Source organism: Danio rerio, chromosome 1, assembly GCF_049306965.1.
Source record: "Danio rerio strain Tuebingen ecotype United States chromosome 1, GRCz12tu, whole genome shotgun sequence".
Taxonomy (NCBI): domain Eukaryota; kingdom Metazoa; phylum Chordata; class Actinopteri; order Cypriniformes; family Danionidae; genus Danio; species Danio rerio.
Window position 1 is genome coordinate 32,713,229 of NC_133176.1, and position 21,772 is coordinate 32,735,000.

At 38.7% G+C, this 21,772-nt stretch overlaps 2 protein-coding genes across 9 annotated transcripts in view; one reads left to right on the forward strand and one right to left on the reverse strand.

The window, feature by feature from the left end:
- hsf2bp (heat shock transcription factor 2 binding protein) overlaps nt 1-13,565 on the reverse strand; it is a 45,751-nt gene extending 32,186 nt beyond the window's left edge. For 2 of the 7 annotated variants that reach the window (XM_073947864.1, XM_073947872.1), the window contains exons 1-4: nt 10,782-10,842; nt 10,218-10,365; nt 9,424-9,524; nt 8,965-9,114 (exon numbers count right to left, since the gene is read on the reverse strand). In XM_073947864.1, coding sequence (XP_073803965.1) covers nt 8,965-9,114; nt 9,424-9,524; nt 10,218-10,365; nt 10,782-10,829 — 447 coding nt within the window. In that variant the 5' untranslated portion in view covers nt 10,830-10,842. 7 annotated transcript variants of the gene reach the window in all.
- ankrd10a (ankyrin repeat domain 10a) overlaps nt 12,685-21,772 on the forward strand; it is a 30,750-nt gene continuing 21,662 nt past the window's right edge. The window contains exons 1-2 of one of the 2 annotated variants that reach the window (XR_012391505.1): nt 12,685-13,048; nt 14,054-14,206. Coding sequence is in view for 1 of the 2 variants with exons in the window: in NM_200980.1 (NP_957274.1) it covers nt 12,851-13,048; nt 14,054-14,206 (351 nt within the window). In the remaining variant the exon portion in view is untranslated. 2 annotated transcript variants of the gene reach the window in all.

Here is a 21,772-nt window from a genome sequence, read left to right on the forward strand (position 1 = left end):
AGATAAAAAGTCTGCGTGGCACGATGGTCTCAGGAGATGATGCGCGCTCAGAGTGATCAAAAATTCGAGAAAGTGCATCAGGTTTAACATTCTTGGAACCTGGTCGGTACGAGATGGAAAAATCGAAACGTCCGAAAAATAAAGCCCACCGCGCCTGCCTAGAGTTCAATCTTTTGGCGGATTGGATGTACTCCAGATTTTTATGATCGGTCCAAACGATAAAGGGAACCCCCGAACCCTCTAGCCAATGACGCCACTCTTCCAATGCAAGCTTGACGGCCAACAGCTCTCGATTACCAATATCATAATTTTGTTCAGCATTGTTGAGACGATGAGAAAAATACGCGCAGGGATGCATCTTGCCGTCCGAGGAAGAGCGCTGGGACAGGATAGCACCGACCCCCACCTCTGATGCGTCAACCTCCACCACGAACTGCCGTGATGGATCAGGGGCAATAAGAATAGGTGCTGAAACAAAGCAGCTTTTCAGACGATCAAACGCAACTTGCGCTGCATTGGACCACCTGAACGGAGTCTTGAGGGAGGTTAAGGCAGTCAGAGGTGCGGCGAGCTGGCTGAAGTTGCGAATGAAACGCCGGTAAAAATTGGCAAAACCAAGAAACCTCTGCAGGGCCTTGCGGGAATCTGGGGTTGGCCAATCTACCACAGCCTGAACTTTCTCTGGATCCATGCGCATCCCCTCGACTGACACGATATGTCCCAGAAAAGGAACAGACTGTGCATGAAAAACGCATTTCTCCGCCTTGACATAAAGCCCATTCTCTAGCAGCCTCTGAAGCACTCGCCTGACGTGTTGAACGTGTTCCTGGAGAGAATGAGAAAATATCAGTATGTCATCCAGGTAAACATAAATAAACTGATCTAGCATATCTCTCAACACGTCATTCACGAGTGCTTGGAAGACTGCAGGGGCGTTGGACAGACCGAAAGGAAGAACACAATATTCAAAGTGCCCCCTGGGGGTATTAAAGGCAGTCTTCCATTCATCGCCTTCTCGAATGCGGACCAAATGGTAAGCATTGCGGAGGTCTAATTTCGTGAAAAAGGATGCCCCCTGCAGACGTTCGAAGGCAGAAGACATCAGCGGCAAAGGATATGTATTCTTTACCGTGATAGCGTTCAGCCCTCGGTAGTCTATACAAGGACGGAGGGAGCCATCTTTCTTTTTCACAAAAAAAAACCCCGCCCCTGCTGGTGATGAAGAAGGGCGGATGATCTTGGCTGCTAGAGAATCAGAAATATATTTCTCCATGGCCTCCCTCTCTGGAACAGAGAGCGAATAAAGTTTGCCTTTAGGCGGAGACGTACCTGGCAATAACTCTATAGCACAGTCATAGGGACGATGTGGAGGCAGAGAAGCAGCTCGAGACTTACTGAACACTCTCTTCAGGTCGAGGTACTCCTTGGGCACGTTTGACAGATCCATGTGTTCTTCCTGAAAAACAGAACGAGACACAGAAGAACAGGCAGACAACAAACACGTAGCATGACAGCTCTCACTCCAAGATATTACAGATTCCTGTCTCCAGTTAATATGTGGATTGTGTATTACCAGCCAAGGATGCCCAAGGACTACTGGAGTGACAGGAGCTTCTGTTAAAAAAAAATGAATAATTTCAGAGTGGTTACCAGAGGTGATCAGTCTTATTGGACCAGTTGAATGAGTAATGGACGGAAGAGAAGAACCATTAAGAGCATGAACAGATATAGGTTGGGAGAGAGAAATCACAGGAAGTCTGAGTTTTTTTACTAAAGCAGAGTCAATAAAATTTCCCTCCGCCCCAGAGTCAATAATTGCTTGAGTACTAAAATTGCCAGATGACCACTCCAACATAACATTCAAAAGAGTAGCTGCAAGGGAAGATTTGTTCAAAGATACTCCACCCGTCAGTAAACTCTTTTCTACTGACGGGCTCTGGCTTTTACCCTCAATCGCGATGTGATCAACACCACCGCTGTGAAACACCAGGTCCTTGCTGCGGCGTCTGCGCTTTTCCTCCAGCGACAGCCTAGAGCGGCCCATCTGCATGCCTTCGAGATCCGCGAGGGGCGTGGCCTCCTGCCCCGGAACTACCGTGACAGCCGGAAAAGGTGATCTCACCAGAGCGTGCGTGCGTCGCGTGTTTCTCTCCCTGAGCTGAAGACGAGAATCCACCCGAATGGCCAGATCAATGAGTTCGTCGAGGGTTTTAGGAAGATCCAGGGCGAATATTTTATCCTTTATCTGGTCTGCCAGCCCATGGAGAAAGACGTCCCACTGCGCCTGCGCGTTCCATTCGCTCTCGGCCGCCAGGGTGCGGAACTCAATGGAGTAGTCAGCGACACTCCGTTGCCCCTGCTGCAACTCTGTTAGCGCCCGTGCCGCCTCTCTGCCCGCCAAACCTCGATCGAATACCTTTTTAAGCTCTGTCGAAAAGGTGTCAAATGAAGAGCAGCATGGGAGTTTCCTCTCCCACACAGCAGTTCCCCACTGCGCCGCTCTCCCGGTGAGAAGCGTGATGACAAACGCCACTTTCGATTCCTCCGTGGAAAACGAGGAAGGCTGCAGGGAAAAGTACAATGAGCACTTCGCTAAAAAGGCTCGACAAAACTCAGGCTCTCCGGAGTAGAACGCTGGAGGTGGAAGGCGAGGCTCGGAAAATCCAGCTGTTCGCTCAGGAACCGGCATAGATGGACTAAGGTTAGCTGCAACAGGCTGCTGAAGACCGACAGCATGAAGACGTTGCAACCGTGTTGTGAGATCAGAGATCTGAGTGACCAGCGCCTGGACAGCGCAACTGATGGTGACCATCTGATCATCATGTCTGTTCATGCGTGTGGTAGCGTGTGCAACAACCTCAGCCAGACCGGAGACACTCGCTGGATCCATGTTTGATCAGTCCGTTCTGTCACGAATCAAGACAAGGAGGATCCAAATGCGAGTGTTTTAATGAACAAAGGACACACGAAAGTTCAAACAAAAGAGAGCCACTGACCACAGCGATGACATCAAACAGACAGCGGATGATACCGGGAGACAACAGTCAGGAACAAGGACAAACAAGGACAACAACGGACTGATAACCAGCACATACCACAGGAGGAATTTTATAGCCAGCTAAATGAGGTTCAGCTGGAGGATGATAAGTCAGCTGATGACATCAGCTGATCCTAGCACGCTGTCAACACAAAAGGTAAACAAACACACACCCTCACACATGACAACACACAAGGCATGATACATAACATACAGGAGGAACACACAGATCCATAAACCGTGACAACATGTTTCCACTAAGTGTTATGGTTCAACTTAGATGCCTCCAAGCCCAGAGACAAACGACACTTCTGGACACTGTTAACATAGGGCTTCCTTTTGGCACAGGACAGATTTCATTTTTGGATATTACTATATATGGTGGTACTTGACAAAGCTTACCCAAAGTAGTCATGAACCCATGTGGTGATATTGTTTATAGTAGATGAACGACGATTCTTAATGCAGTGCAGACTGAGGGATCAGAGATCACAGCAGCTCAGCTTTGGCTTGCGTCCTTGTCCTTTACTTACTGAAATTCCTCCAGATTCATTGAATCTTTTATTGATGTTGTGTACTGATGAAGGTGAAATATCAAAACATCTTCTTATCTTTCCTTGAGGAACATTGTTTTTAACATTTAAATAATTTCCTTACATATTTTTTGGCAATTTGGCAATCCTCAGCAATCTCCAGGACTAGACCTTTCTTGGACGCTGCTTTTGTACTAAACCATAATTTCAATCACCTGTTGACATCACCTATTTCAAATCACATAATTTTTTAACCAATTTACCAGATTACTAACCCTAAATTGGTCCTGTTGCAACTTTAGAATGTGTTGAGGTCTGAATGACAAGATGTCTTTTTTACAAATAAAATGAAGTTGACCAGACAAAAACATGAAATATTTTGTGTTCATATATTGTCCCAACTTTTTCTGATTTGGGGTTGTACTCTCCCTCAAGTTGTTTCAAACATTTACGAGTTTCTTTCTGCTGTTGAACACAAAAAAAGATACTCAGAAGAAAGCTGTAAATATCGACTTCCAAACTAGGAAAACAATTATCACAGAAGTCAATGTTAACAGGTTTCCAATATTTTTTTTAAAAATATGTTTCGTGTTGATCAAATGATTACACATTTTTTATTTTTGGAGGAACTATCATCTTTAATACCTACCTGCTTGCTACATTTACATGACCTGATCTTTTCTACATTCTTTTTTATGCTTTTTTTCTGACTGGCTGCAACTGGGAGAGTTCTTAGCCTCTTAGCCTTTCTGAAGCTGATCTTACTTAGTCTTGCTGGTGTCACCTCTTTCTTGGATGGGTTAATCCACATACAGTATTTGTCCCTGAAGTACAACACATCTCCGTTTTTCCTATTCTGACCCACAGCTCAACTAAACATAAGTGCAGCTGCATGGCTGCAGGCCCTAACCTGCATAAAATGGTATATTGTATGTCATACAAAGGTTTAAATGATACTTTAGGCTATACATAAAACAAGAGTTCTGTGATTTTAGTAAAAACAGTTAATTATGGCTAATTAAACTGCAGACTTGGAATGCTAAGAATTAAATGTAAAAATGTAAGTCCACATACCCTGGCATGCAGGTGCAGTTCACTGTCAGAATGCAGATGTTTTGCTTGTTGATGATTATCCAGGCTTTGTACAGTTCAGTCTTCTATCCTTGAGTTTGGCTAGCCAGAACCTCTGTCTTTAGCACTACAAAGCTTCGAACCAGGTAATCATGGAACATTATTTCTTGCACATGACCACACACAAAAAAAAACTAATTTGTAGGCATCCAAAGATGTGTAGGATTTGAACCTCTCTACAAACAATAGGGAGTTTCCATAAAATAGTTATATATTTCTGGCCACTGGATACCTGGCCATTTCATCTCATCTGATATCCACAGCCATGTCACCCTGCAGCCCAAGATTGGTTACTCAATGAAGCTAAGCAGGGCTGAGCCTGGTCAGTACCTGGATGGGAGACCACTAGGGAATACTAGGTTGCTGTTGAAAGTGGTGTTAGTGAGGCCAGCAGGGGACGCTCAACCTGTGGTCTGTGTGAGTCCTAATGCCCCAGTAAAAGTGAAGGGGACACTACACTGTCAGTGGGCACCGTCTTTTGGATGAGATGTTAAACCGAGGTCCTGACTTTCTGTGGTCGTTAAAAATCCCATGGCACTTCTCGTGAAAGAGTAGGGGTGTAACCCCGGTGTCCTGGCCAAAGTCCCTTTATCGGCCCTTATGATCATAGCCTCCCAATGATCCCCTTCCACCGAATTGGCTCTATCACTGTCTCTCCATTCCACCAATAGCTGGTGTGTGGTGAGCGCACTGGCGCTGTTGTCCTGTGGCAGCCGTCGCATCATCCAAGTGCTGAAAAATCTGCTTTCCGCCGTGGCGCACGGTCTAAAAGGGTTAAGTTTATTTTCTTAATGAGTTATAGGTGTTTTGAGAATAAACCAATCTCATCTTCCATTCCCTTTAAGAGCCAGTTGCGTCGCGCCATAATCACATTTGCTATTTACATGACAAAGTAAGTGTGAGTGGAAAAACGGAGCATTTCACTAGTAAGAAAACAGTTAAACAGATCATCTACAGCCTGAAAATGAGAGATAAGGCATCTCAAACTCTAGTTTCACTTTCGCTCTCGTGGATAGGGAAACCTTGTACGCACAGACATCAATTAGCCTATAAATAATTAATTTCGTTTGTTAAGTGCAAAGATTTGTTTCAAAACTATTTCTAAATTCAGTTCTAATTTCCAGCAAACAAATAAATGGACAATAAATCACAATGTGTTTAAAAACCTGAGTTATATCCTAATACACATGCTGTGCCCATATGGTCTAAAACCTTCAGGTGGACAAATCTAAGCTTGTTTTTAATAAAACAAATATAAATATGCATATAACAAATAATACTGCTAATAATGATAACATTATACAAAAGCAAATTGAATTAACTGAAAAAGCCTCCTGAGATGGAGAAAGTATGAAAGAAGTTTGTTTTTTGAATTCATGTAGGCTAGAAAATAATATGTTTTGTCATATTTTAAAGGGTCACGATACACCAAAACACATTTTTGGAGCTGTTGACAGTCGTATATGTGTCCCACACTGCTAAAAACACTATTAGGACACCTATATTTCACTAAAAAGTGTAAATTGGTTGTTTTTGCGTTATTTCAAGCAAATTCGTACTTCCGGTTTGAAACGAATTTTTGAAGCTGCGTCCGGCCATGACATAATAGCGTTGTATTACAGCGTGCAGACTGGACGTCTGTGTCAGAGTGTGTCTTATTACGTCTTACAGTGTGATGCATTAATGCATGAGTAAGGCTTGGTTCAAACCAATCAGCGCGCTCTATTGTGCAACTTCATTAATATTAATTACTGTCACAGTGTTTAGACGACACACACCATGTTGTATTGGCAAAAGTGAGCGACCAGTGCTTTTTGTTTATTCAGTTTGTTCGTATCGAACTAAGTTAACCATTGCACCGAGTGTAAACATGTTAGCACCACAACCAAACTTTAACCTCGTGTAGGGTTTTCACCGCATTTAGTGACCGGAATAACACACACAGCTTTCTGACCCTACCTGCCGTGTGCAACTAAGTTTCCGGGAAATGCGGAGGTTTTTTTTCTCTCATTCGCCGTGCGGTATCAAACATTGCATGAAAAATACACGCTTAGAGCAGCTCCTCGAATCAAATATCTCGTTATAATAATTTGGCAAATAATTCGACTACAGATGTCCTTGTAGGTTAAACACCATCACTTTCTACTGTGTGTGTGTGTGTGTGTGTGTGTGTGTGTGTGTGTGTGTGTGTGTGTGTATTTTAACTCTGAAGCTCGCGCGTGCCCAAATAGACACTCCCACACCATCCCACTTTTCTTCCTCCGACACTCCCCCCTAAACAGAGCTGGGCACGCCCACTTTTCTGACTTTTTCCAAAGTAGAGGTGTGAAAACACCCTACTGAAACGAGGGGGTTTCATGGCCCTTTAATCCTTTATATTTATATCCTTGTTATATCCTATAGATATCCTTAATATTTTATATCTTTTTCATATGTAAAGATATTTGCGTATTGCTTTATATCTTGTGTGCATTAAACAGTGTGTAAGCCAGGCACACTCTGCGCCAGAAAATAGACCGTCTTTGTTCTGGTCTAAAGAACGGACTATTATAGTTTCTCAAAATAGCAACGCACCAAAACACACCTGCTTTTTTAGACCATCTATGGGCGCACATATGAGCGCAAATGCATTTGCTATTTAAACAGCGTGGCGCAACACCTCAAAACGGCTCTTGCACCGAGCTGAAAGTAGCAAATAACAATTGCGTCACGCCTTGCGCCACATTGCGCCAGGTGTATGATAGGGTCCTTTATCTGACCAAAACTACAATGATTCAGAAGACTAAAAAGGCAATTTTAAAGACTAGACTAAATACTAAAACTAAATAAACTTTTGCTGGCAAAATTAACACTGTATTACACATATTCTAACTGTTGGTACAAGAGGTGGAGTTGGGGACAGTTTTCAGGCACTGAATAATGTAACTGCACCTGCTGCAGCCATGGTACGGCAGCAAAAAGCCTTGATTATAACATGGGAATGAGAGTATAATTCTCATCCTTATCAGACTAGAAAATAGCAACTTTTTTCTATTAGCTTACGTACATGTCTTGTTGCAAAGATCTATGCAAAGATAAGCTAAGAGTGCTCCTGCCAAAACCCACAGATCGGTTGAATGGATTCAAAAAAAGTAAAACTCAACTTTTTAACTCTAGGAAAGTGTCAAATGAGTCTATTTTTCTAAAAGATATGGAGTGCTCCTTTACTATAATAACAACTAAATCAATAGGCAATGTTCATTATGAAACAAAAGTAGGGGGGTCACTGTTCACTTATTGATATTAAATCGCTTTAGTAAAGGACTTTTTGTTCAGTGCCAATCAAATGAAATCTGAAGTTCCTACTTGGACATATTATGTGTACACTTAGACATATTAAGTGTATTCAAAGTAGAACAAGAAAAAATATTAGAAAATATAAGTAGCTAATATACTAAGTAGCATATTTGCGGACAGAAGACTTCAATCTATGCAACGATTTCATTCATTTATTCATTTTCTTTCTTTTTGCTTAGTCCCTTTATTAATCAGGGGTTGCCACAGTGGGATGAACCGCCAACTAATCCAGCATATGTTCTTTGCAGCGGATGCCCTTCCAGCTGCAACTCATCACTGAGAAACACCCGTACACTCTCATTCACACACATACACTATGCACAATTTAGCCTACCCAATTCACCAATAGCGCATGTCTTTGAAATGTGGGGGAAACCTACACGAACAAGGGGAGAACATGCAAACTCAACACATAAATGCCAAATGACCCAGCGTCCTTCTTGCTGTGAGGTGACAGGGCTACCCACTGCACCACCACGCTGCCAGCATTTTATTCATTAATTTTATTTACATTATTTGTTTATTAAAAACATTTACATCTGTCTCTATCGACCATTCTTGATTGGCCATTCTTATTTTTATTAAAAGAGGGAATTAACTCATTTAAACAATAAGTATCAACAATAATATAAATAATCCAACTATAAGACTATAAAACAAACCTATGTATGTATGTGCAGATAGTAAAGCTGGATTTACTGATGACTCATTTCAGTCAGTTCAAATTCAAGTTGTTGTTTTTTTTTTTAGGGGAGCTGAACATTAAATTTTTCATGCACTGTGATATTTTAAACTTTTTTGCAATTCACATACAGCTTCATTAATGACTACATTAAATCTAATACTAGAAAAACCATAATGGTACACTTTAAACTATCTAGATAACAACTTTTAATTGTGTTCAATCAAACTCAAACTTAAACTCACATTAGCCAATATGTCTCTGATGGCTTCCTCCTTCTGAGATGCACTCCACAGCAACGTGCAACATGAAGCACCCAGCTCAGTACAAAAGTCTTTCTGCTGCTGAAGCTGTCCTCTGCATTCCCATAACTGCTGCTTAAGAACCAGCTTCTCCTACAAATGTATATGAGAAGACATAAACATACACAGCTTTTCTAAGAGCATGACAACGCTATAATACAGTACAAATAAAAAATGAGTTCAAATAATGGATACTATTTACTTATATTTAAAGTCTTGCATGATCTAATTTAAGATGCTCTATATAGACACCTTCTGTGTGATAATTAAAAGTAGTTTATAGAAAAATTTAAATAGTATGTAAAAATGTTATTTGTGTATATGCTTTTCTAGAATCTTAAAGTAAATTATGTTTCACTTCAGTGTGGTCTCTGCAGTCTCTCATCCTTTCTGTTATAGTACCTGTTTCTCATTCTGACACTCATTCAGGGCAGCATCTAGTCTGGTTTGAATATGTAGACAATTCTCTCTTTCTTGCTGCTCACGATCACAGAGTTCTTGAACTATATAAAAGTCAAAAACAATTTAAAACAGTAAGTCACCAGTCAAAATTATCAGATGACTACATCTTTTTTTGCCATTTAGTATAATACAGCACTTTATCAACTTTAAATTGTCCTTTTAAAAGTTAATTTTCTGAGTTTGCTGGAACCACTTTCAAATTTAAATTATCTTGAATTTCAGTTTTGAGGTTGTACACATGTAGGCATTGTTTCCCATTTAGTTATGTAATTAATTTACTGTTTTTAATTATTATTTATATAATTATTTATATTTTTCTAGGCTGTTTAATGTGTTTTTGGTATACGTGTTTGTGTGTGTTTTCCTCTTTTTTCCTTTCCATGTCTGTGTTTGATGTCAGCTATTGTTACCAATAACTATTGTTACTGTCTATGTTTGTAAAACTCTGACTTTGCATTGTTTTACAATCTGGATGAATGTAAAATAAATACAGAAATTTTAATTCAATTGCAATTTTTAACTAGAAAAGCTAAATTTGCTTAGACAAGCTTAAATTTTGGTTTAAAGCCAATGATGGTTTAAAGCCAACGGCAAAGCAGTGTAGGAAAATAACATTTGAGCACTTTAATTCTGACAGATTTCTGACCCTCAAACCCCTTTACAGTTGTTTACTGTGTCATAACCGAGATATGTTGCTACGTAGGAAAGAAAGTTCGCTATGCTACGTAACTTACATGCGTCCAGAGACCGTTCTTCATGGATAGTATCAATCAAGTCACTATTGATTACTTTTGGCATAAGTTCTCGTAGAGTCCTGACTTCTGCCTCCAATCTTTCCAAGTCTCGCTTTCTGACTTGAACAAAGCCGTCTGATCCAACAACCTTTAAACACAATAGTTAGATAATGCTTGCTTACTTACTGTTAAAGATGAACAAACGCAACGGCATTGAATATAGTATAACGTAATTTACGAACTGATGGTATTATCTGTGGGACAGTGACATCTTGTGGTAACATTATTGCTGGTTTTCCAGTTTGGTTTTCTTTCAAACTATATGAGGTATTATAAGAGACTTGTTAAAATTCGAGTAAAATTATTTTGCGGTGAAACAATCTTTACAAAAGTCTTTCTACGGTTACAGAAGCACAGACAATTTAAATATTTAATTAGCATATTAGCCTGCTAAACACTTGCAGTTAGCGTTCATCTACCTAGTCACATAGTTGCTCAAGCACAAACTTAAAGTCTGTGAAAATGGAAAAAAGAAATAAAACAGTGAATAAAACTTAACGTTACCTGTACTGCAGATGAAGACGGAACGTTAACTGGATCGACGGCCTTCATTTTGAAAGTGCTTAACTGTTTAAAAGATCCCTGACGTTAAGTCATTAGCGCCCTCCTATGTTCGGAGCGCTACTCAATCAGTCTCAAAATATTATTCTACTTTAATTACTTAAGAGTTTATTAATATTCTTAAATCACTTAATACCTAATAATTAAGTCACTTTTGGACAAAGCATCTGCTAAATGATTATTAGGTAATGTAGGCTTAGGCCTAACACTTTCTCAAAAGTCTAACCGGAACTTTATTTCACAATATATTTTTCTCCATATTTTTTTAGATTTACTTTTTATTTATTAGCAATTGAAAACCGGCTACGTTGTCTAACTTTCATAGGTGTGCAGATTGTTGCACAACTTTTCTCCTCATTCATTATTTAATCTGGAATAACATATATTCTTTATTATTATTTTTTTTAAGTTGGTTGAAGCAAAGATTTCCCAATGTGGTCAACTGTTTAATGAAAAAGGAAATTGATGTGTGTCACTATGTGAATCTCTGGTAAAATCAAAACATACAATAACATGGAAGTCACAGTTATGTTTAAGTGCTAAAATATTTCTACACGCATGCAAACGTGTAGCCTTAAGAAAGCCTTATGGCTAATCTGGGAAAAATGCATGACGCGTCAGTGCTTTAATTTTATAGAGAGCATAAAGATTTAGCTCTAATAGGGGAAGGTCATGTGGCGGTGACTCCAGAACTATTCCAGAGTTATCTGGGTATCAGAATCAGAAGAGATGTGGATAAAATGATATCAGTGTGGTGCTCCCACATTGACACTATATAGACATGGTATCACTTTATGCTGTGCTACATATGCCTAAAAGAAATATAAAGCCTAAAATAAATAAAGCCTTAAAAACCTGTGCCTAAAGAATAAAGTTATTTGACTACGTGAACACTGAATGTGCCTAACGACACAGGCATCTTCCAAGATGACAGATCCATGATTCAAAGGATTCATTGAGCTCAAATAGTTAAAGAATGCCATCCCATCATCAAATCAAGATCTTGGCATATTAAAAAAATGCTATTGCTGTAATTAAAGTTGGTCTGAAAGTGTGTGACATTTTTGTGCATTGGCAGAGTATATAGGCTATATATTCTTTTTTTATCTACGTGAATGAAAGCTTAGTGTAAGCTTGGGTCGCCACAGCGGAATAAACCTCCAAATATTCCAGCATTTATTTTCCACAGCGCATCATGTATACATACACTAAGGCCAACTTGCTTTGGTTTTGACTATGGGGGAAACCAGAGTACCCAGTAATAATAAAATAATAATAATAATAATAATAATAATAATAATAATAATAATAATAGTGACGCGGCGGCGCAGCTTCATGTGAGCTGTTGCCTCACATCAAGAAGGTCGCTGTTTCATGCCTCGGCTGGGTCAGTTGCCATTTCTGTGTGGAGTTTGCCTGTTCTCCCCGCGTTCCTATTACTATTCAATAATAATAATACTAATATTATTATTATTATTAATAATAATAATAATGATAATAATAATATTAATGATAATAATAATAATGATAATTATAATAATAATAATAATTATTATTATTATTTGTTAATAATAATAATAATAGCAATGGCAATAACAGCATATCATTTACGAGCAAAATAATAACTGATATACTTAGCGAAAAAGATTATTATTATTTTTATAAAATAATATAACGAACTTTAAATGTATGAATTAAATTTAATTTGTCTGTTGCCTTAGATTTCCTCAACACGCGTTTTAAAAATCCATGGCGTGTTTTTCTATACGTCACGATTTTTTTTTTTTTTTTTTAGGTCAAACCTAATCCACAGCCCTAGAAATATTCCAGTCCTGGATTTCCAAACGGCCATTGAAGTACACTTCAGAGAGCTCACTTACTTCACAGTGTGTTCAGGTCAGTCCCACTGCCTTCTTTGTGTGCGTGGTCGGTGTTTTCTGAGCACGCACGCCGGCTTGCTCACCTTGGGGCTTTCGTAAACCTAACAAATTGGGGTTTCCAAGACACAGACCATGTCTGTAGGAGTGGAGTCCGGTTTCTCCAACGACGAAGTGCTCAACATACGTTACCCGCTTCACCGCGCATGCAGGGATGGAGATGTCGGCGCACTGTGCTCGCTGCTTCAGCGCTCAACCAACCAGGCAGACTTGGTTGCCGAAGACTCTTTTTACGGCTGGACCCCTATTCATTGGGCAGCACACTTCGGGAAGGTATTATAAGTACAGTATTCTGTTAGAGTTATGTTTTCTTCTATAACGTTAGTCCTCTTCTAAGCACAGTGGCTTCCGGAGACAGAGGTGTGTGTCCACTGATTTAAGGAATAACAAACGCAGACAGACCTGTCAGTGAAAACCGAACGACAGCACGTGGACAAAGAAATCTTTAATATGTTAACAAACATCAGCGATATAAAAATGGTTACTGTATCGCTTGTGTACGATAAGGCCATCAGCGGAAAGCAGGTCATATAATTCACTGTGTGTGCGTGCAAACTCGCATGCTGGGAAGAACAGATTATTGCTTAATGCGTGTCTCAGTTGAGCTTATTATTATGTTTGCCTTATATCCAAGTTACTCATCTGAACGCTAGTCTTCCTCGTTCGTCTTTGAGCGTTCAACGTTAGCATAAGTAACATGTATACTTTGTTCGTTAAATTGACTAGAATAAAAGTAGCTATGCGTATACATTAATTGCTGCTGCTTTGTGCTTTGATCACATTTTGTTTCGGATCGCTTCGAAGTTGGAAGAATCAATTAACATTTACAAAAGCCAGAGAACAGCAACATCAGGCGCGCAAGCGTACCGGTTCATTCATTGGCTGGATGAAAACCAATAAAACGCCACGCGCCAAAACAGGGAATTTAAAATCTAAACTGTTCTTTCTTGTAAAACAAAAATGTTTGATTGTTTATCGTAGTGATAGGACTTTTTTTTCTTTTAATAAAGGGTCTGGTTTGTGTCATAAATGGGATACAGAGCCAGAGAACAGGGGAATGAGTCATCAAATGGTGTTATTAAAAACTCAACACAGCTGCTGGTCCCTGACAGCAGAGCATGAGCCTCAAATAGTTATTCTGTGAGAAATTGTTAAATGTCTAACTGTTCACAGCTGTGAAATCTTCACTGACTGATTATTCTGCAAGAAACAGGGAAAATGTGCAAATCATGCAAATGTTAATTGTTGATTTTATTTTTCTGTCTGTCAAAAAAACAGCTGGAGTGTGTTATGAGGCTGGTGCAGGTGGGATGTGAAGTGAACACACTGACGACCCGATTTGCCCAGACTCCAGCACACATTGCTGCATTTGGAGGACATCCAGAATGCCTTTTGTGGCTTATACACAGAGGAGCTGAAATAAACAGACAGGTGGGTCCACTTGTAATAATAACAACTAACATTAAGGTTTAGAGCTGTGCAATACCGAGCATTACTGGCCTCAATGTTTATTTTTTGTTTTGTTTTTTTAATTGTCCAATGCCAATATTCGGGCTCAAGCACGGTTCACTTGGCCGGCCCTGGCCTGGTTGGAAGAGGTGTGCCTGAGCGCGGTTCACTTGGGCTTTGGCGCGGTACACTTGTAGTGTGAGTGCAAAACGCCTGAAACTGAAAGCGAGACGTGACTTAAGGGACTGTTACATATGGATTTATTAATCATTCTTACTGTTCATTGAACGCAAACTGCCGTAGTTCATTAAATACGCAAACTCCTCACTACACGACAGCTGCGCACCTTCAGCAGACCTCCTCATTCCTGCAGCACGAGGGTTTTATGATTTTTTATGAGCGGCAAAAGTGGCGGATCTGTTCGGCGAAATATCTGACTGCGTGTCACCGCATCCCTAAGGACTGTTTGGCGAATAATTTGACTGCATGTCACTGCATAACAAACGACTAAACCGATATAACTAGAGAATTCTCCACTGTGCTACTGAGTGAGAGCGCTACTCACTGAACAGCGCAGCAGCGCTGACGTAAGCGTGCCGAGGCCTGATTGTGGTGTGAGTGCGGGCCGTCGGGGGAGACGGGAGGGGCTACAAGCGTGCTTTGGCCCGGTTCGAGGCAACTGTACCTAGTGTGAGTACGGCCTTATTCTGCATATGTTTTACAACATTCTCTGAAGTACTTGAAAACTATATACTAGTTAAAACATTTGTACTAATAAAAAGTTAGTTTTATAGCAGATTTTGCCTTGTGCCTTCTAAAACATTTACCAAAAGAAAACCTTAATGAAAACTAAACAAAATGTAAACTGTTTAAGTTACATTCTAAAGACCAGATTTTAGTGCATGACTTCTCAAATGTTTTACTTTGCATTCATTTGTGTTGGTTATGTAAAGTATTCAAACAGGGGAATTGTTTTCTGTCTAGCCAGGTTAAGCAGCCAAACATGCCACACATTCACCAGCCATCTATTTATTTTTACTGATAATTACAACATAAAACTAATTTTTTTGTATTCATTTTGCATGGAAGAAATTAGTTTTCAGCTGTATCTGAAAATTGTTAGGGATTGTGCATTTCAGATGGAATTAGGATGGGCATTTCACCAGAAAGGAATCTTAAATTAAATGTTCTTGAACGTAATTTTTGGCCTCTCTGGTTTGCTGTTACCACAAGCAAACACTCTTGAACACTATGATGTTCATTGTTCTTTTGTCAGATAGTTAACTTTTAGATTATTTAAAATATTTAGTTTTTTATTTATTGTATTTATATTTAACTGGATTTGGGATTTATTGAATCATTTTTATGTATTGAATATTAAACTTTAGGTTTTTCTTACCTGGTACTGTCTGAGTAAGTGACTTAAAGTCCTTTTATCGTTCGCCCTAACTTATCCCAGCCTCCACTTCCTTCACATCTTTATCCCCTCTTTGGAGTCCTGGTACCTGATCCTATTGCTATGGGATGATCCTGTCTGTGACAGACAGATCTTTGAAAGATGACGTCTTTCCCTGAGGGTTGAGCACTGTTGTCTGTGATTTAGTCCAAAGGGCACTGGAGGTAAAAACAGATGAAGAAAAGAAAGCAAATCAGGTGGACTAATGTATGAATCTAATACACATAATAATTGTCCACAGTTCTTGCTGAAACTGCTGCTAACATGTTATACTATACACTGCCTTGGGCTGGACAATAATTCGATATCAATATATAATCGTGATTTTTTATTTTTTTTTTTCAATAATGGTGACATGATTTTTAAACCCTTTTCTGGTATTTCGATTAAAATTTGCATATGCATGTTTTATTATATATAAGATCTTATACATTGTATCATTTGTCACTGAATGACTTTCCGTGCTCAGCTGTCCGATAGAGCTTGATGTCACTTGCGTGATGACATACATCACAGACACGCTGCCAGCGCTCAGCAGCAGTTGGTTAATCGCTCTGTAGCAGAAAGCTACAAAATGAGTGCCCTGAATACAGATATGGGGGAAAAAGCTTCCACAAGTAAGAATGCAGGTGAATTAGTTGATGAGAGAGGAAAGACTAATGCAATGGTATGACTTCTTAATTGTGGCTTTTTCAGTTCCAATAAACTTGTAGTTTCTTTGCTCTGCAAAATGTGCGGGAGAGTAGTGTTGACTAGCATCGGGAGCACATCAAATCTGTTCTACCCAATAGAACTTATTGAGAGTCAGAAAATGAGGCATCATAAAAGTTTGAGCCTACCTGTCGCCTCACCATCCACCTTCTCGACACCAAACACAGATGCTATGAGGCGCCGTGTAGGATATAAATAAAACTTTGCTTATCAACATGTGCATATACATCTATATTTTACTCTCATATAAACCTAAACTATGTTTAAAACATGTATGAAACTTGCGCATATACATATAAACTTGACGCGTGCATACACCCGCATACACACACACATACATATAAAGTCGATCCTCGCATAAACTGGCATATAGCACTCGAGCAAACTTACAAAATAAAATTCACAAACATATTTATCAGGACTCTGGTTATTGCAAAGCTGATGAAATAGAAAGAATGTGATTAATTGGGGTATTAATTCTGTTAAATAATAAAAGTGTGTTATATAAAATATTAGTCTATATAAATAGACTATATAAAATATATAAGAACTATTTTATGTTAAACCTTTTAATTTAATTGGGTAATTATACACAAATATAAATAGATAGAACCCTAAAGGACGTTCAAGATGAAAAGTAACCAGAACTATGAAGATACTCAACTTTTTCAATATTAATGTAGCCTATACTCTTTTTAATTGGTTTTATTATTAGAATTATGCTTTTTCTGGTGTTTTTTTTTACGATGTGGATGTCATAATTGTAAGATTTTGGTATTACTTTGATTGTTAAATATTCCGCATATACAAAAAAAAACTCTAATAAAAGATTCTGTTCATCACTTTGGTCAAGCTAACCCCCATGAACTATGTCTATAAACGTATATCTGTTTGTAAAGGCTAAATTCAAATAAAAAGTGAACATGGAGGTATTAAAGACTTTGCAAATTCAGTTTGCAAACATTTGTAGGTACTAGGGATGTGCGGAGCAGCCGGTATTTGTATTTGTTGAGGGGGGGGAAAGTATTTGTATTTGTATTTGTATTCGAGTAAAATTCAAAATGGCGCAAAAATATATATATTTTTCTATTACACTTCTAATTTACGTTAAAGTGAAAGTATTGTTTAGTTATACCCATTATATAAATTATAGATACTGTATGCAATATTGGCTGTTGTTTTTGAACATGTGACAAGAAATGTCATTGAAAAGATAATAACATAGAAGCCATTATCTCATCTATGGTTAAACCAACAACTAATAAAATACCATTGTGAATATTATGAACCCCACCATAATAGTTCTTGTTGAAGGACACTGAATAGACAGAATAAAAACAAATAATACTTCAAAAAACTGTTCTTCTTCCATGTTCAAAAAACTTCTTTCCAATGGACATAATTCCAAAAACTAAAATTAACTAAATAAATCTAAATAAAACCTGCCTGGGAGATCTGGCAGAACAAAAGTATTCTATATAATACTAAAAGATACAGCCCTGCTATTATTATCTGCCTACCACAAAAAAGACACAAAGTTTGTTTGTTTATTTTTTGACTTGCTGGGGCAGAATGTGGCTGTGTTGATGGTTTGGTGCTTGTGGAGGATTTAGCAGAACATAGCTGTGCTGATTGAGGGGATTGATGCTTGTGGGGGGTTCACAGACAGTATTAGGAGAGGATGCTTTTAGTGCATGTGATAATACATTACATAGGTTGCGCGGTGGCACAGTGAGTAGCACTGTCGCCTGACAGCAAGAAGGTTGCTGGTTCGAGCCCCGACTAGGTTCTCCCCATGTTGGCGTGGGTTTCCTCCGGGTGCTCCGGTTTCCCCCACAGTCCAAACACATGCAATACAGGTGAATTGGGTAAGCTAAATTGTCCCTATTGAATGTGTGTGAAAGAAAGTGTATGGATGTTTCCCAGTGCTGGGTAGCAGCTGGAAGGGCAGCCACTGCGTAAAACATATGCTGGATAAATTGGTGGTTCATTCCACTGTGGCAACCCCAGATTGATAAAGGGATTTAGCCGAAAAAAAATGAATGAATGATTATGGATAGAAGATGTTGACAGATGTTTAATATCTCTGCCTCTGCTGATTTCACTTTTGTAAACATTATACAGTATCACTTTGTTTTATCTGCAGCACCACTGACTGTAAAATGCTTCCACACAGAACCTGAAGGTTTTTTTTTTCTTTGAACTGGTGGAGGACCAAGAAATGGCTCAGCAGCAGTCTTTTTCACTCTTTTTCTGGGTGCCCAAATGTATTTGAGGAGTTTCAAGTTAATAAAAAGTGACGGGAAGCTATGCTAAGGTTAACTAGCCTATAGCATATATCTTGCTGTCTGCAAAAGACAGTAATTTAGACGTACCATATAACTCCCATAAGTGCATACTATTCGACACAACTGCACAAGCATCATTTTAACTTTTATAAACGAACATTAACGTTACTCTGTCAACAGTCTATTGTCTAAATTACTGCGCTAACAGAGCTAACGTTGCGTAAACAGAGCACCCGGTTGCAGACGTCAATAATGTAATAGAATATCCCTATCAAACTCCGCTTCAACTCCGCTACAAGTTTATAAACTGCCTTTGGAACCCAATTAAGGTACAAAAATCTATTTAACAAAAATAGTGATGCAGTGAAGTGTTTTTTTCGCTCAGCCGAGCCTTCTGTCTGCTGCTGTGGAGAAGCTTGTGCCAGACACCTTTTATCTCCGCCCCACCCTCCGACTACTGACTGAGCATCTCTCTCTCTCTCTCTCTCTCTCTCTCTCTCTCTCTCTCTCACACTCACTCACTCATGCGGGCATGCACTGTGGTCTCATGAGGAAACGCTGCTTTTTGATAGTGTTTTTCTTGCTCCCGAATACAAATAATTTTTCAAGTATTTGTTCGAATCAAGTATTCGTAAAAACACGCTATTCGTGCCTTTCCGAATACCGTATTCGGGTTCGGCTCTACCCTTAGTAGGTACAGACAACTGTTGTGTGCGTTCTTGGCAGTTTTTTCCTGTCTTTTTAATATTCATTTAATATTTATATATTAATATTATTTATCATTATCAATTATATAATATTAATATTTATTATCAATTATTTAAATATTGTCCATATCGATATCGGAATTATATCGTATCGACGAAATTAAGAAATATATTGTGATATAATTTTTGCCATTGTCCGGCTCTAACACAACCCCAAATCAGAAAAAAAGTTGGCACAGTAATGAAAACGCAAAAAAAAAAAAAAAAAAAAAAAAGTAGTGATTACCAAATTTACTTTGACTTGTATTTTGTTTTAGACAATTTGCACAAAATCTTTCATGTTTTGTCTGGTCAACTTTTATTTGTAAATAAACACCCTTTCCTGTAATACAGACCTTCAACGCATTCCAAAAAAGTTTGGACATGAGCAATTGCTTAAATAATTATGTGATATGAAACCGGTGATTGTAATTATGATTATGATTTCGTACCCAAGCAGCATCTTAGAAAGGTCTGGTTCTTTTAGGAGCAAAGATGGGTCGAGGATCACAGTTTGCCAACAAATACATGAAAATTGAAATGTTAAAAAAAATCAATGTTCCAGAAAAAAACAAAGCTAAGAAGACATTTATATATTTTACCTTCAACAGTGTGTAACGTAATTAAAATAATTTAAGAAATCTAGAGAAATTTCAGTGCGTAAAGGACAAGGGTGCAAGCCTAGGTTGAACTACCGTGATCTTCGATTTCTCAGGAGGAACTGCATCAAGAATTATCATCTATTTTTAAGTGATATCACCACATGGGCTCAGGACTACTTTGGCAAATTTTTGCCAAGTACCACAATACGTAGTTACATTCACAAATGCCAGTGAAAACTGTACTGTGCCAAAAGGAAACCCTATGTTAACAGTATCCAGAAGCAATGTCAACTTCTCTGGGCTTTGAGGCATCTGGGATGGACCATCACACAGTGGAAAATAGAACTGTTCAGATAAATCAGTATTTCAGGCATTTTTTATGAGATATGGATGCCGTGGGCTCTGGAGCAAAGAAGAAAAGGATCATCCAGACTGTTACCAGCAGCAAGTCTAAAAGCCAGAGTCTGTCATGGTATGGGGTTGTGTCAGTGCCCTTGGCAAAAGTAACTTTCACTTCTGTTATGGCATGAATGCTGAAAAATACATAAAGATTTTGGAGCACATTATGCTGCCTTTTTTCAAGGGACGACCATGCATATTCCAACAAGACATTGCAGAATCACATTTCTGCACACATAACAAAGTCTTGGCTGTGAAGAAAGAGAATACAGGTAATTGACTGGCCCATCTGCAATCCCGACATGTCTCCAATAAAGAATCGGTGGCACATTTTAAAGCGCAAAATGCAACAACAAAGACCCCGTACTGTTGCCTATCTTAAGACTTGTTTGAAGGAAGAATGGGATTAAATTACACCTGAAACACTTCATCATTTGGTGTCTTCAGTCCCTAAACATCTTTTGAGTATTGTGAAAAGCAATGGCAACTTTACAAAGTAGTAAATGCTTTACTGTCCCAATTATTTTTAATGTTTCCCAAGAACCAAAATTGAAATAGATGATTACTTTAAAAAAAAAAAAACAAACCAATAAAAATCACAAATCATGAGAACACATTTAATAATCAATAGTGTGTGTGAGTGTGTGTGTATATTGGGGATGTAACGGTATCAGAATTTCACTGTACGATAATATCTTGGTATGAATGGCACGGTACGGTATTTATTGAATAATTTACAGGAAAAACAAAACTAATGAAAAGACTAAAAAAAAAAGTGCTAAAAGTGTTTATTTACCTTAGCACTGAACATATCAATGACATACAAATTAGCCATCTATCTGTAAGTTTCGAAACAGGAACATCAATTTTTCAATTTTAATAAAAAAAAAACTATTAAACCATATTTAAAAAAAAAGTTTCAATTTAGTATTGTTGAAAACTCATCACATTCAACATTTTGTCACCCACTCACTCACTTGGATAGAGATGGATTTTTTAAGGAAAATTATCATATAACTATAATCTGGTAAAAGCTGGGATCTTTGGGCATGTCCCCTGCAACAGAAAAAAAACCCCTCTCATTTGGGACTGAGGTTTCTGGGACAGAGAGATATGATTTAGCCAAGGTTGACAGCAGTGGGTAACGTTGTGCATTGTCTTTCCACCACTTGAGAGGACAAGCCATGAGAGAGATAGAGGTTCTCTTTGCGGTACAAGTCAATGTCTGCATCAATCTAACTAGTGTGCTGTGTTCTGCAGTCTCCATGACTGTATTTAGTCGTATTCCCCGACTTATATTTCACCACAGTCTGGCAGTGCCTGCATACTGTTTTTTTCTTTGTCTG